The sequence below is a fragment of the Aspergillus aculeatinus genome (assembly GCF_003184765.1).
Source record: "Aspergillus aculeatinus CBS 121060 unplaced genomic scaffold BO66scaffold_22, whole genome shotgun sequence".
Classification (NCBI taxonomy): domain Eukaryota; kingdom Fungi; phylum Ascomycota; class Eurotiomycetes; order Eurotiales; family Aspergillaceae; genus Aspergillus; species Aspergillus aculeatinus.
The window spans coordinates 270,443-284,968 of record NW_020291491.1 but is presented as its reverse complement, the minus strand read 5'-3'; the positions used below and the strand labels follow the sequence as shown (position 1 = coordinate 284,968).

Genomic DNA, 14,526 nt, shown 5'->3' with positions numbered 1-14,526 from the left:
GGGGTCTAGCCCTCTCCACATTTTCTTCAGCTGTCCCCCAACCCTGCCAACCACAGATAACAAGGTTCCCACTTTCTTTCAGCTCTGAGCTGGGGCCTGACGGGCGATCCGATCGCGTGGCGAGTGCATGGTTCTGGCCGCGGCGGATCGGCTATTTTTGCCCGCTTGCTTTGGCACGGGCCGGCGCCTAATGCGGGCTTATCGAACTATCGATCTGTCACCTGAGCTAATGGTGGAATTGTCGCCACTGTCTCGTAGAGCTGTGTTTATGCATGTTCGAGATGTATTTGTGTATGCATTGTGGCGTGGTGTGGTGTGATACCTCCGGTTTTCGATGTGGATGACTCTGCCATCTGACTCGTGTGACCCCGGGTTCAAGGGTTTCTTGCCTCAGCGCATTTTCTCCGAGGCTATGCCTCGTCCGTATCTTGCTTACGGGCGTGTCTGCTTACTGCACAGGTCAGCCATCTACATCTTCATCGACATGAGATAAACTACGTATTTCAAGCACGGACGCCACACATACCACCGACTTCTGGGATTGTGCGGAACCACCACTGACTAGGCTTTCCCACAAGAGCATCAACAGTCAAATTCCTCATACAGCTCGAAGGCTAGTGAGCATACATGATTCACCGAGTCACTGGTCGGGACATTTGGCGTCGTCTTCTCTTTCTTCATATCAGATATAATAGAAGGCAAGACTAAGCATATGTCCCCATGCTTCGCACAGTCCACCCACCGTGCAGGTATCTCCTGCCCTATGCGACCGCGTCGAACTTGCTGGCAACCGGGCAGCCGGGCACTTGCTTGTGATCTTCGCTGCTCCGTGGGATCAGATGCACCGGCTCGATCCTGGGATCTATCCGTGTCCGAGGGGACAGGGTCGCCGTCTCCATTACATCTACCTGGCCTACTTGGAACTTTTGAAGTCATAGAAAAGAGAGACTTCGCTGCGGATGTGGGAGATGGTGGAAATGCACTTGGATAGAGGTTTGTGTAAGCTACACTACAGAAAGATTTATCATAGTCTAGGATGACCGCAAGGGCTGGAGGGCGAAGGGCGCTCAGGCGGGTTTGTTGCCTTGTTGCCTTAATTGCCTTGATGCCATGGGGCATGGACTACGCACATAACGCAAGATATGGGTATGGTGGCTCAGTGGCAATTTAGGGCCCTGTCAGATGGAGAATGTGGTCAAGGTGCAATTTCATCGAGCAGATGGCGAAGAGACACCGAAAAGAAAAAACATACAACAGAAGGGATTCGCTGGTGGTCACCCACCCAACTACTAACCTCCCGGCGTGTGGCTTGAGTACGGCTGAGCGGACGGGAAGCCCTATTTTCCACACCCTGTGGTCGTATGTGCCAGAGACAACTCCGTAGTGGGCTATATTGTGCTTGGATCAGATGCTGACTTGGGGGTTTGTTTCCAGGTGGGGAGGATGTCTCTCGCTATAAGAACCAATTAAGACCGCCACTTTAGTTTCTTATACCTAGGACTTCTTTGTATCAAGCGCGGTAGAACCGGTCAAGGTCGAAAAGTGCGAGCATAAAATAAGACCAATACCTCGCGGTATCCTTGATAGCAAAGTTCGGTATGGCATTGACTGTAGCTAATGGCGGACTTGTCGCCGAGATGGCGAGCCGGGTCTCGGATTTGTTCCGACCAGTTGATCCCGTATCGAGACCGCTGTCTTTGTTTGTCGTCTGAGGCAGCGTGATTTGCTGCTTCAATGATCCAGATATTGCAGCTTACTGTACAGCCTGGTTCTTTTGGCCTTCGTATTGAAAGATGCGATGAGGTGTTCAAGGACGGATCTGTGGTGATGTGGCAGAAGGTATACCCGGTGACTGCTGGATGCGCTCACTCGACAGACTGACACCTACTAGTCAGCTCATCATGACAAATAGCTCTGTGGCAACCCTGGTAAGATAGATGACGTCTCTTTATGGCTGCATCGTACCCATCAACTGAACCCTGACACGGTTGCCTGGATTCAACCGGGATGGTGTGGGGGAGGACCGAATCTCCGAGTTAGTGGCGGATAAGCAAAGCCGGGGTAGGGCGACGCTTATTCGCTTCCCCGCGCGGCTGAAGTCTTTTCTCCATCCTCTAATTTCAACCTCCGCCACCTTCGCAGAGAAGCCAGTCTGAGAGATCTCCCTGTCTCTTTCACACCGGACAGGGCATTTGTACCTTCCACCATGTCGACACAGACCGAGACGATGACCGACTCGAGGGAGCTTGAATTCCGGGACGCTCCCCCCGACTTGCCTCGGGACAAGGATCTGAGAGTGTACGTGTGCGCCCTTCGTGACCATGCATGAGATGCCACGAGGTATGCCATCCCTTTTTCGGGTGCTGGGCTTACAAGGACTGCTCTCGCAGACAGCAACTCCTCGTCATCGGAGCCGGGTTCACCATCATGCTAACGACCAACGCGCTCATCTTCTCCGCCGGAGTCTACCAAGCGCTCTACGAGGAAATGGCCAGCGAGCCGGACAACCCCTTCACGGGCGCATCATCCGCGCTGATCGGGCTGATCGGCACCCTGGCCATCGGGCTGATGTCCATGACCGGGCCCTTCGTCATGATGTGGATCAAGCTCTTCCGACCACAAGCCGTGGTGGCCGTCGCGGGCGTCATCTTCGGGGTCGCCTACATCCTGGCGAGCGTGAGCCGCACCCTGTGGCAGTTCGCGCTCACGCAGGGCGTGCTGGTCGGCATCAGCGTGTCCATGTCGTACATTCCGGCGACCACGACCGCGCCGACGTGGTTCAACGAGCGCCGCAGCCTGGCGATGGGGATCGTCATCTCCGGCAGCGCCGTCGGGGGCATGATCTGGCCGTCGATCCTGACCGCCATGATCAACCACATGGGCTTCCGCAACGCGCTCCGCGTGTCCGGCGCCGTCTGCGCGCTGGCCATCATCCTCGTCTCGCCCGCCGTGCAATGGGAGCCCAGCTTCAACCAGCAGATCCTCGCCGAACGCCAGGCCCTGCTCCAGCGCCGCGGCGCCGGCCGCGGCACCCGGACCCGCTCCCGCGCGCTCCTCCAACCCCCGCCCATCAACTGGCGCCTCACCCGCACCCGGAAATTCCTCCTCAAAGCCGCCGGCTGCATGCTGCAGTCCGCCGCCTACTCGACCCCGCTCATCTACTACGCCGCCTTCGGCCGCGCGCTGGGCTACTCCGCCGGCACGGCCGCGAACTTCATCACCATCAGCAACGCCGCCAACGCCGTCGCGCGCGTGGCGCTCGGCTACGCGGCCGACCGGTACGGGCGCATGAACCTGCTCTTCGGGACGACCTTCCTCAGCGCCGTCGCCGTCGCCGCCTTCTGGGTGCCCGCCACCGTCGCGGGCGCCACCGCCGCCGGGAAGGCGCTGTTCCTCGCCTTCACGGTGCTGTACGGCGCGTTCGCCAGCGCCTACATCGCGCTCTTCCCGGCCTCGCTGATGGAGCTGTTCGGCAAGAAGGACTTCACCAGTGTCAATGGCGCCCTGTATCTGGTGCGCGGGCTGGGCGCGCTGCTGGGCACCCCGCTGACGGGGCTGTTGATCCCGCAGAGCCGCGCGCTGGCGGCGCCCGAGGTGTACGAGCGCGCCGCGCTCGTGGTGATGGCGCTGCTGTTTCCGGCCAGCTTTTGTATTCTGGGCGTACGGTTGGAGATGACGGCGGGGAAGGATTGGAGGTGGAAGGTTTGATTTTTGGGGGGGGAGGTTGGATGTTGGTTGGTTTGCTGGCGTCGCGTAGCATACTTTTCAAGTCCAATGTACCTGTGCTGTACATAGGTACTCCTTGTCATTGGGAGTCGTGCATGTGGATGGATATTCATTCATCAACAATTGGACACAACCAAAGACAACCTTGAAGGCAATGTGTCCACAACCTTCCTGACCCTGACTTGGACCTAGTAATCGAGCAGAGTGAGACATTCCACACCCCACAGACATTAAAATCTATAATCTGACCTCAAGGGTCGAACCCCTCTGGGACACATTAATAATGCGCATCGAAGCCTCAAGAAAGATGGAATTGAGTAATCAGAATGGATGGATGCCCTGTATCTCCAGGACTTTTACTTGGGGCGAACAGCCGCGAAACGGACGGCTGGAAGTCGCTAGTCCCGTTGGGGTTTAGTTTCCGGCATGCATCAGCGGCCCAGGCAGATCGGAGACTAGACTTGATTGGGAAGGCAGATGCAGCGCCGCGCCTGGGCCCGCGGCCCTGGGACTGCTGGCTGGCACCCGGCGAGAAGCGAGAAGGCGGTGGCGGGAGGGTCCCAGATTCTGGCATGACAGCGACAGAGGAGAGGAGAAGTCGGATGTGAATGAGCTCATTCGAGGTAATTTGTTCTACTAATAGGGGGAAAGCGGTCACATACTGAGTGGATTGTATCTGCCTATGCTTCGCCAGTCATATATTCTCATCATCCACGTTATGTGAACATCATACGAAAGAGACAATTGATTCAGAGAAGGGGATATGCTGTTATTTATCCTTTTCAAAAAAAGAAATACCACGCAGACACCAATTAGAACGAGCAATGAAATACAATTCCCAAATTCAAAAATACTCTATGTAGTCATTATCGCATAATTACCCCCCACCCAACTAGATCTAAGGAGTCTCCTCAACGTTGTAGACGAGCTTCTCGCCGCTGACCTTATCCTGCTTCAGCAGCTCCAGCCCCTCCATGACCCCCTCGAGCCCGCGGGCGCCGACCTTGGGCCGGTGGACCTTGATCTTGCCCTCGGCCAGCAGCTGGGTGGCGGTCTCCCAGAAGCGGGCGGCGAACTCGCGGTCCTGGGGCTTGGCGGGCATGGGGGTCTCGCCGAAGGTGAAGTCCTCGCCGACGGCGGTGTAGGCCAGGGTCCAGCGGTCGTTGACGTTCTGGCGCTCGATGCCCACGGCCAGGAGGGCGCTGTACTCGCCGCCCTCGGTGGAGAGGGCCTCGTCGCAGAACTTGGCGCTGGCCTCGACGGAGATCGTGTCCAGCACCAGGCGGAGCTTGTTGTCGGTGTACCGGCGGATCGCGGCGGGGGTGTCGGGGTCCTTGTAGTCGAAGGCGGCGTCGGCGCCCAGCTGCTTCACCAGGTCGAAGTTGTGCGGCGAGCAGGTGGTCAGCACCTGGTAGCCGGAGAGCTTGGCGAACTGGATGGCCAGCGCGCCGGTCGCGGTGGATCCGCCGTAGATGAGGAGGGGTTCCCGGGTGGTGGTGGGCGCGGTGGGCGGCGCCAGCTTCAGGCTCTGGTACAGCGCCTGGCCGACGGTCGTGATTCCCACGCCCAGCGTCGCCGCCTCCTGGAAGCTCAGGTTGGCCGGGATCTTGGTCGACACGTCCGCCTTGGCCACGATGTACTCTGCGAACGCCCCGTCCTCCGGCTCCACCGCGTTGGCCCCGTGCACGAACCCGCACACCCGGTCGCCCTTCTGGAACTTGCCCTGCACGTTCTTGCCGACTTCCTCCACGATACCGGCGTAGTCGCAGCCGACCAGCACGCCCACGGGCGCCAGGAAGGCAATGTGCTTCCAATCGGTCGGGTTCAGGGCCACGCTGACCGTCTTGACCAGGATGTAGTCGTCGCGGAGGGTGGGGATGGCTCGGTCGCGGACCAGGCTGGCCTGCTTGGGGGAGGTGACCACGATGGCTTTCTGGGTGGACATGGCGGCGGTGATGGTGGTGATGGTGGGTGGATTTGTGGTATGGTGGATTGAAGGGAGATGGGTGTTAGGGGAATTGTTCTGTCGGACTCCAGCAGGGGTTGGATGGTTTATATAGCAGATGAGGGTATAAAAAAGCTTGCAGCTACTCCCATACCTGGGAAAGGAGGAAACGCTTACAAATGGCGTCAATGAGGCCATTGAAACTCTCAGATGACAAATCGACTTCGATTTTCTTCTGGTGATCTCATCTGGGCCGCTGCTTTGGGGCATTTCCGTGTGTGTCGACAGGACCCACTTTCTGCAGCGAATCCTCGCGGTGTGAGTTTTCTAGAAGAACCGAGGGAGGCCGCAGCTGCATGGGGTTTCTGCAGAGCTCTGCAAACCCGTTGGATCTACGCAGCGGAAACTAGACCTATTTCGTTCGCCAAGCTACAGACTCAATTGCTGGTCAACCGCCATTTGTCTACTTGATTGACATTTGGGTCTGGTACAGTGTTACTCAAGTACATGATCATGGAGATTTAGAAGCGTAGATACTTTCTTGCCAGTTCGAGTTCCAACTTTCGGGGGGGGGCCGTGTTTACTCATCCTCGGAAGAATGCGCTAATCGCCGCTTGGAATGCTTTCTCGCAGGGTTTTCAAAGTGTAGAGGGTATGATTAGTTATCACGGGTTGATAATCAACCCCTGACCGTACTCGCTGGGATACCGACCGATTCGAGGTATCCCAGTTGTTGAGCTGCTGGTTAGATTCTACTCGACACCTCCGTATAGCGTTTATGACACGTGGTGCGAGACTCCAGTAGAACAATAATGGATTTGCAGGTGGTCTTCTCTTTTCGATTTATTGCAGTGTCGGAAGGGGTAAACGTTCGAAGAATTGGCAAAAAGCAATGACCAGACTGGGGCTCGATCCCAGGACCTTATCGGTGTTAACGATACGTGATAACCAACTACACCATCCGGCCAATTGATGAAATATGTGTCAATTTAATGCTTTCCAAACCTAGGCAGTGCACCAGGCATACTCCAATCCAAGTTCTATACTAACTTGCAAGTCATCAAGCAACACAGTGTAGTTCTGCCGTAATCATTTGGAGTGAGGATAGGTCTGCTTTTGTCTCAGGGCTTGGCTAATGCTCGCATACTCGAAGAAAGAAGACCTACGGCCTGTCTAGAACTAGGATTGGAGGGAGTTGGGGCGCTCCAAGTTATTCCTACGGGTGTGGTAGGGGACCAACGCGGGACTTTCTTGGGAATGACAGCATATGGCCCTACTTTGTGCGGCATTCTTTAATGGTGTTTCTGCTGTGTGGCTTGGGTTTTGGTGATGCGGCTTGGTTCGACGCTTTGGGGTCGACGAATTTGACAATTGTTGAGGGGTTTTTTTACTTATGTCAGTGCGATATATATACTGGCCAGGAACCTCGAGTTATCACACTCGTAGCATTATCCGGTCCAAACCAGGCCCGATTGATACACAATACATTGCACACCGAACTCTAATTGTACAAGTAGACATAAGACCTTGGACTTACCCTCTAGTCGATATATCCTACGAAATAGTGGTGAAATCATCGGTAAAATAAAAAAGACAGAAAGGGAAGTATTTTGCTTTGTTTTCCTTTCACCTTATTGTAAAAGATCATAAAGTCATACACAGAAACTTAAAATAATGAGTTGGCCGGATGGTGTAGTTGGTTATCACGTATCGTTAACACCGATAAGGTCCTGGGATCGAGCCCCAGTCTGGTCATTCTTTTTGTCCACGTACCCTGGACGGCATCGTTTTTGTTATTTTCTGTTGCATACTAGCTAAGTACACGAATTTGACCACCTGAGATATACGAAATGTCTCTCGCAAGTTAATACCCGAAGTTCGCCCCAATCGCATCCTCCGCACATCAAAGACAACTACTTCCCTATCCATCCAAACCACCAGACTTTGTCCCCGACTGTCTACCCTCCTTCATCATGCTAATTTATCTTCCTCTCTTCTCTGGTCTACCCAAGAGACAAGGGCCTCAGAGTGCTGACAAGTCAACCGAGTACAGCTGCACGATGCAAGTACCACTGCATCTCCAGTAGCTGGAAGGACGGGAGGGGCAGATTTCGTGGGTCCTTGGTTCGTAGCACCACGATATCACCGGATCGCATCAAACTATTGGTCCGAGAGTTGTTGAACGTAAAGCGCGCAGTGTCGATCTGACCAAAAGCCGGAGCCGAGGTCAGCGGAGCCGAATGAGGCCCAACCTCACCAGGGAGCCAATAGAACTGGACGGTCAACGACCTGCAATCCTGGCTCATCTCCAGCGGTTTTAAGGCAAACCCTAGATTTGCCCAAGCATCAGAGACGTCAGAGTGTAGAAGTATCGTATTACCGGCTTCATTCGTGCACCCGCAGCCAAGCGCGGCTTGTCGCCAGAATGCCACCCTAGGGCCCGTCCAAAACATCCCCAGAATGTCCCACAGCATGGTCCGCTCCCACTCTCTGTCATCCTCCTCCAGCCGATGCGGATAAACATTAACGGACTCGGTGAAGTCAGGATTTCGTGTGATCACGCAGGACCCGTCTCGCTCCCTGCACTGTACACAGTCAGACCCACACCACAAGCAAGACGTTACCGGGAATACCAATAACTCACCGAGCCCGGCCATTTTTCACTAGCATCGTCCCGTGCGTTGTAAACATTGCCTCTCCCTATGTGAAACGAATGTCAGTCAGCGAATTCTGGTAGCGGATACGCTTTTTTTTTTTGCCACTAACATGCTCCTAGCGCGTGATTGGTTAAATCGGAACCCTGGACGAACAAGAGCCGGAACACACTGGGAGATCTTTTGCACCCTTCAAGCAACGTCTCTAGGGCTTCGACATCAGCTAGCCAGAGCAAGGCCCGTACGCTTGAGTCGACCGTGACGATGCCCAGGTCTGAGCTGATTTGCGAAATGACTTCTGCTCTTCTCGGATCATCGATCTCAGGCAATGGGTTACACAAAGCAGGGCCCGACACCGTCACCCTGGAGCCTGGGGCTGAGACATTTGGTTGCTCCATGAGGTCTGTAGAATCCTGGGAAGCCAATATGTTTTACTTTGGTAGGGATGGTGACGTGGCAGAGATTTTGCGAGGATGCGAAGTAGGTCGGAAGACCTTTGTCTTGTTCCAGTGAGATGTGAACTCCTTGGAATCCTGGATGGAGTAGTATGGTATCGGAATAGGATTCGGGAAACATGGAGAGGAGAGAGAGAAGAGAGCGGAGTGTATAAGAACAAGGCGGGAGTAGACTTGGAATAAGAAAGAGATGTAGCAGTGAATGGAAGGTAAGGCAGGATAGTGGTGAAATAAGAAACCCAGGTCCCTTCACTGATTTCCGTGTGAGGTAATACTAATAGGGACCGTGATCAGTTGTGTTCACAGAGCCCTGTGCTTCCTCACCCATCATCATAGTTCATGAACTCCTCCGAAAGGAAAGAGAAGAAATCAATTGATGATGGCCTTATACCATGTGGAGCAGATAGAAAAGTGACAGATAAAGTGGGACTGATACAAGTGTGCTTGATTGCAGGCTCCATTAGCGAGAGATTAAAGCTTTACATGTCACCTCAACATTCAGAACTCCTTCGTAAGGTCCAAGTTTGAGGAACCACCAAGTACTGGGTCAGTTCAGAATAGTTCATATCTGCTGGGGATCGTTTCATTGTATTCTCATGAATCCTTCAAGACAACAGCCGGAGATATCGCATCTAAGCCACAGAGAAGGCCGAAGAAATGCCTAATATGGAAGGACGGGTGCTGATGAAACAAACCGAATGACCACGAAGTACTGGCTTGCCATAGCCAGGTATCACAAATTGGTCAGACACAAATTAATGCCGCCTTGTCAAGCATAGATCGATATCTTAACGTTGACCATCGCGTCGCTACATACTGTCGAGTATCCGTGTAGGACAGAGTGTGGTAATGCGAGAATTGCATGGCAACATAAAACAAGACCGAAAGATTGAGACATTGTATGATCTGTGGTCTAATTGCCTCTTTATAGGCAGTTCAGAAGTGATGCCGAAAATGGAGACTGGTAAGTTTACCTACAGTAGTTCGAACATGGTTCTTTGACCTGCTGCTCACTCTTACGCTTGATCTCTTTTTGCCGAAGGGTCAAGTGCTCCGCATGTTTTGGATTGTAGATACGAAAATAAAAAAGCATTATATAATCGGCCGGATGGTGTAGTTGGTTATCACGTATCGTTAACACCGATAAGGTCCTGGGATCGAGCCCCAGTCTGGTCATTTATTTTTGTATTTTTACTTGCCGACCAGTCCAATCCTCTCAAATTCATCATGTACTCGCAAACATTCAGATGGGATTATTTGGGTAAAAGTTTCCTTCTTGCTACTAGCTCGAGCCAGTCGGGATGAAACCCGAGCTTAAGAAATGTGTTGCGAAACCTTCTTGTGGCTTGACCTGTAGAAGCTGTCATTGCCGAACGAAGCTTTACCCTAAGCCAAGCTGACGGCAGAATGCTTTGGGTCATGATGAGCCACTCAACCTAATCGTTTCCTAGGGTCAAAAAGCAAGCCCAGTCAAGAAATTTAAGTCCATTACAACGAAGAGTTGCACTGATGCATGGCAAGATCCAAGTGACTTTCAATGAGTGCACGACCATGGCCAGGCATCTGTAGAGAATAGAAGGACGACCTTTTTTATGTGCTGATAACCCGAGGTAAATAAGGAAGTCACATCTGAGAACTCACTTATCAATGCCCTGAGCGTTGCAACCGTTTCCTCATCAAATTCGTCTCAGACAAACAATTCTTTATTCCACCGTGCGTCTGCCTCGTAATTAGAATGATTCTCACCCAGAAGCTATGCTTTATTCTGGGTCTCTCCCGTCCCACGGTGCTAACTTTCCAATACAGATTACACTCTGACACAGTGTGTGTCTCGTAATGGACTTCGGTAACTGTGAATACTCACAAACCTTCTCTCGTATAATGCCAATGGAATGGATAGATACTCCTGGGTCTGTGAGGATATTTCATCACCAGTTCAAGTTTCACCTGCCGTTATTTACAGGTCACGAACTACAACTCAATTAATTCCTCCTTTGTCAAGACTTAGCATCCTTCTGCCCAGTTTCAACTTGACCCTTCCTCACGCCCAGCCAATCTCATTCAAATTGCGAGGATTGTCAACTGAAGAAAGCGCCGGGGTAAGTTTGCTTTGTCTTACACGGTGTCAGTCGCCCTGTCACTCTCCCTTGTCGAGTCGGGTGGTCTTTAAACAATTGTTCTCAATATCCAAGGAAGATCAAAAGCAGGTACCTCATGTTCTATCACACTGATTGCTACTATTGGCACGCACCAGGTACATCCACAAGCGAGTTCCCAGAATTGAAGACATGCACAATCATGCCTAACCAGGTCCAGGGGCATCTAAAACATCTTGCTTCGCGGAGCAATACACAGTACGGTTTGTCCCCAAAAGAGCTACGCATGTCGATAGTCTTACCACGACGGATATGGCTCACAGTGAGCCGACACAGACCTCCCATTTGCACAGTCGGATAGCATCCAAGCAAATGATTCGGTATATAGGAAGTAGCCAGCACGACGCCTGTCTTAACAGTTAAACCGTCCGGGGCGACAATCCACATTCTTATCGGCACATACATATTTGCAAGAAGCCCGATGGTACTATGCATAAATCTGTCGAAGATTCCAAGCCTGATAACTTCCGTGAGCTAGATCGATGGCAATAATGAGTGAGCATGATTGCCAAGTCAGGACAGTTTAGTGTCGCTTGCAATACTGCGTAAAGCTGTCTGTTGGGATTGCATGTCAAAGAGAGAGGACAGTAATCACAGTTGGCCGGATGGTGTAGTTGGTTATCACGTATCGTTAACACCGATAAGGTCCTGGGATCGAGCCCCAGTCTGGTCATCTTTTTGCTCTTCTTCTTGTTTTAAGACCTCAATATCTCCCTTGACATGGCTATGACCATGTCCTTACTACCTTAACTTCGCCGAGCAAAGGAAATTATCATCTTGGCTGCGTACAGTTCATGGTTTGTATGGGGAGAGATTCGGCGCTGGACTCATTGTCTCGGTCAAGTTAGGGCTAGGTCCGTGTACGGCATCGCCAATCACCAAACTTGGGGTCTACGAGTACTTTTTACGAGAAATCAACTTATGAAACATAGACCGGGTCAATTCAGCTCATTCCAAAATTAATGTCTCTCTCAACGTTGAATTCCAGTTGGTGAGAGACATTAGAGCCGAAGGTCAATGAGTGGCAAACTGTCTCTGTCTGAGTAACCGGGGCCAATCGGAATATGCCTGGGTCTGGATGTCAGACCAGAAGCACAATTCACTGTTCTTTCATTGGGACATAGACATTGGCTGTAGAAGCTGTGTTCTTGACTCGGCATCTCCAGGCTCAGTCGGTTTACATTTCTCATGCACTCTCATCGACTAGGTGCGTTACCCGACACCAGATTGCGACAGGGCACAACGACCATGATGATTGACCGTTACCAAGCTCAGATAAATGAGGGCATAGAATGCTGCCCATGGTGCTGAAAGCTCTGGTTGCGTCGGCGTTGTTGGCGAACCATTTCCATTAACCGCCAGAACGTGGGGTATCCCGCAGCCCATGGAAGGGCGCAAGAGGCTCCAGAAGCCCAGCAAATTCCAGTGCCCATGAACCATTTGGCAAAGGGCAGAGAGTTTTGGCGAATCCCTTGAATTCCACGATGAGTCGTCGTCGATAAATCATGCAAAAGATATCGGTGGCAAAAAAGATGACCAGACTGGGGCTCGATCCCAGGACCTTATCGGTGTTAACGATACGTGATAACCAACTACACCATCCGGCCAATTGATGAGAAAAGCTCAACCTTTTGGTGACAGGAGCCTGCAATAAGCGACACAGCCATCATTTCACTCAAGCCTCTTTTAACCGAGGGAACGACATTGTAGATATAGCATAACATCGCAGGCTTCTGTATAATGCTCACTTAAACCCAGCGTCACCTGAGTTTCTTCTATCTTTCAGCCCTCTCTACCATAGCCAATGCCTACCCCCAAGCATAGACAAGACAAGCCATTCCAGTCGTTCAAATATCCTCCTCGCCCAGAACCGTCGTGACCGCAACACCATCCTAAATCCAGTCAGCATGACATTCAACGCTCCCCTAGAACCCAAGGCAAGGGAAAGAAAAAAAAATACATACCCTGCCAAACTGCGTCTCAAACTCCCGGACAACAGTCTGATACACCAGACCAGGCCTAGGTCTCAACCCCGTCGCCTCCCACCCCTTCTCCCCCTTCCGCGACTCCAACAACCCCCTCTTCTCCGCACACCCAGCCCTAACCCACTCCAAATACTGCGGTGCCCCCGGCATCACCACATTATCCGCGACCACCACCGACTTCTCCGGCACCAGCAAACCCAGCTCCTCCATCAACCACAGATCCGGCAGGTACAGCTCCTGCCAATGATCCAGAAACACCATCTCCACCGCTTGCACCTCCCCATCCGCCACCAACTCCCGGAGGCTGGATGCCGCCGACCCCACGATCACCCGCACCACATCCTTCAGACCCGCCAGATCGATCAGCTGGTTCGCGACCGCCGCCATCTCCGGGTTCTGCTCCAGACTGAGGTACCGGGTGCCGCCGGCGGCGCGGAGCGTCGCCCCGAACAGAATGGCGGAGTACCCCACGTACCCGCCGAGTTCGATCATGACGCGGGGCTTGTGGGCGACGATCAGGTCCCGGATGTAGGCGCCCTTGGGGGCGCCGATGTTCATGAGCGGGTTGTGCGTGTGGCTGTAGGCGTCGATCGCGGCCAGGATGGCGGTCGGGTTGTTGCGCAGGGTGGGGAGGTCCGGGTGCGCGTAGATGTAGTGGAGGAGGTCGACTTCGCGGCCATCCTTGCTCCCCGGGGCGGAGGTTGAGGTTAGTGTTTGTGGTAGGGATCGTTGGCGGGGTGGACTTACGAGAGCGTAGGGTAGAGGCTTTGGGGCGTGGGGCTTGGACATTGTGTGCTGCGGTGTAGGGTTGCGTTGGACTATGCGATGAATGTTGAGGTGTGCGTGTGGGAAGGGATGCTTGGAGATTGTGTAGGCTTGAGACTGAGGTTGCAGGTTTTCCGTTGAGCTGAGCGAGTCTTTTATGTCATGGTGCTTGCGGTTCTTTGTGCCCAGGCAGCCGTCGGCGATTCGGCCATGTCATGGAGTTTACCCCTTCTTTGTGCTGTCTCCGGACGGACACTCGGGCTTAACACGGATGACGTAGCTTTGATGATGATAAGCCGACTATCTTGTGTGGTTGTGTTGCTTTTCTGGGATTAAGGTTAGATGCGCCACGGAGATAAAACACGGTGGATGGCTCGGAGCCGAGGATTCGGCGCCCGGATCGCGGGGTGGAAGCCGATCGACCTGCCAAGCCACAAGGCTGAGCTCAATCCATGGCTTCTGAAGTGCCCACATACGTTTTCATCAAGCTTATTGACTCGGACTGCTCTACTCCAGTGCTCTCGTTCGCTGACGCTTTTCTCTCTAGGCTGCCTTGTGCTGTGACGATGCGATCGAAATACATGTAGCACCACCCATTCAGAAATTGTTGCATCGATCTCATGCGATCCCCAAAATCTATTCCTTTGTTCTCCGACGGTTGAGACTTCGGTGAAAACATCCAAGCAACCATATAGGGGCGAACGCCATCGTGTTTCTTGGTGCAACTTGCTCGATGAATTAGGTAGCAACTCCACTGCAGCGAGTACTGATTTCAGAAAGGGCTGCTGGAAACGGATCATGAAGTAAGCCACTCCCTCGTAGAAAGCGAGCAAGCAAGAC

At 52.9% G+C, this 14,526-nt stretch overlaps 5 protein-coding genes and 5 non-coding genes across 10 annotated transcripts; 4 read left to right on the top strand and 6 right to left on the bottom strand.

Moving 5' to 3' along the window:
* Positions 1-342: 342 nt before the first annotated feature.
* On the bottom strand, positions 343-1,376 carry BO66DRAFT_450906 (uncharacterized protein). The gene is made up of 2 exons (XM_025651838.1): positions 1,295-1,376; positions 343-1,267 (listed from the first exon to the last, which is right to left on the bottom strand). Exon 2 carries the CDS (start codon positions 1,117-1,119, stop codon positions 583-585), a length of 537 nt encoding a protein of 178 aa, XP_025504362.1. The 5' UTR covers positions 1,120-1,267; positions 1,295-1,376; the 3' UTR covers positions 343-582.
* A 758-nt stretch (positions 1,377-2,134) lies between these two features.
* On the top strand, positions 2,135-3,929 carry BO66DRAFT_420265 (MFS general substrate transporter). Its single transcript, XM_025649862.1, has 2 exons — positions 2,135-2,298; positions 2,391-3,929. Exons 1-2 carry the CDS (start codon positions 2,207-2,209, stop codon positions 3,706-3,708), a joined length of 1,410 nt encoding a protein of 469 aa, XP_025504361.1. The 5' UTR covers positions 2,135-2,206; the 3' UTR covers positions 3,709-3,929.
* A 695-nt stretch (positions 3,930-4,624) lies between these two features.
* On the bottom strand, positions 4,625-5,671 carry BO66DRAFT_438165 (zinc-binding alcohol dehydrogenase family protein; the record flags this gene model as incomplete). Its single annotated transcript, XM_025651040.1, has 1 exon — positions 4,625-5,671. One exon carries the CDS (start codon positions 5,669-5,671, stop codon positions 4,625-4,627), a length of 1,047 nt encoding a protein of 348 aa, XP_025504360.1.
* An 893-nt stretch (positions 5,672-6,564) lies between these two features.
* Positions 6,565-6,638, bottom strand: BO66DRAFT_t149. The gene has a single exon. It is a non-coding gene; the product is annotated as a tRNA-Val (tRNA).
* A 714-nt stretch (positions 6,639-7,352) lies between these two features.
* BO66DRAFT_t150 lies at positions 7,353-7,426 on the top strand. Its single transcript has one exon. It is a non-coding gene; the product is annotated as a tRNA-Val (tRNA).
* A 290-nt stretch (positions 7,427-7,716) lies between these two features.
* BO66DRAFT_290550 (uncharacterized protein) lies at positions 7,717-8,256 on the bottom strand (the record flags this gene model as incomplete). Its single annotated transcript, XM_025643168.1, has 1 exon — positions 7,717-8,256. A coding segment is annotated over one exon (540 nt), but the record flags the coding sequence as incomplete, so codon positions are not given.
* Positions 8,257-9,882: 1,626 nt separating this feature from the next.
* On the top strand, positions 9,883-9,956 carry BO66DRAFT_t151. Its single transcript has one exon. It is a non-coding gene; the product is annotated as a tRNA-Val (tRNA).
* Positions 9,957-11,535: 1,579 nt separating this feature from the next.
* On the top strand, positions 11,536-11,609 carry BO66DRAFT_t152. Its single transcript has one exon. It is a non-coding gene; the product is annotated as a tRNA-Val (tRNA).
* An 860-nt stretch (positions 11,610-12,469) lies between these two features.
* Positions 12,470-12,543, bottom strand: BO66DRAFT_t148. Its single transcript has one exon. It is a non-coding gene; the product is annotated as a tRNA-Val (tRNA).
* Positions 12,544-12,783: 240 nt separating this feature from the next.
* On the bottom strand, positions 12,784-13,803 carry BO66DRAFT_420264 (O-methyltransferase; the record flags this gene model as incomplete). The annotated part of the gene is made up of 3 exons (XM_025649861.1): positions 13,669-13,803; positions 12,901-13,602; positions 12,784-12,828 (listed from the first exon to the last, which is right to left on the bottom strand). The coding sequence occupies exons 1-3, from the start codon at positions 13,708-13,710 to the stop codon at positions 12,784-12,786; spliced, it is 789 nt and encodes a 262-aa protein (XP_025504358.1). The 5' UTR covers positions 13,711-13,803.
* Positions 13,804-14,526: the final 723 nt, after the last annotated feature.

What these genes read in the sequence shown, in the direction of transcription:
- BO66DRAFT_450906 (XM_025651838.1), bottom strand. Translation starts at nt 1,119, where the DNA reads ATGCCCCATGGCATCAAGGCAATTAAGGCAACAAGGCAACAAACCCGC.
- BO66DRAFT_420265 (XM_025649862.1), top strand. Translation starts at nt 2,207, where the DNA reads ATGTCGACACAGACCGAGACGATGACCGACTCGAGGGAGCTTGAATTC. An exon ending in CGGGACAAGGATCTGAGAGT is followed by an intron (nt 2,299 to 2,390) that starts GTACGTGTGCGC and finishes CTGCTCTCGCAG; the next exon opens with ACAGCAACTCCTCGTCATCG.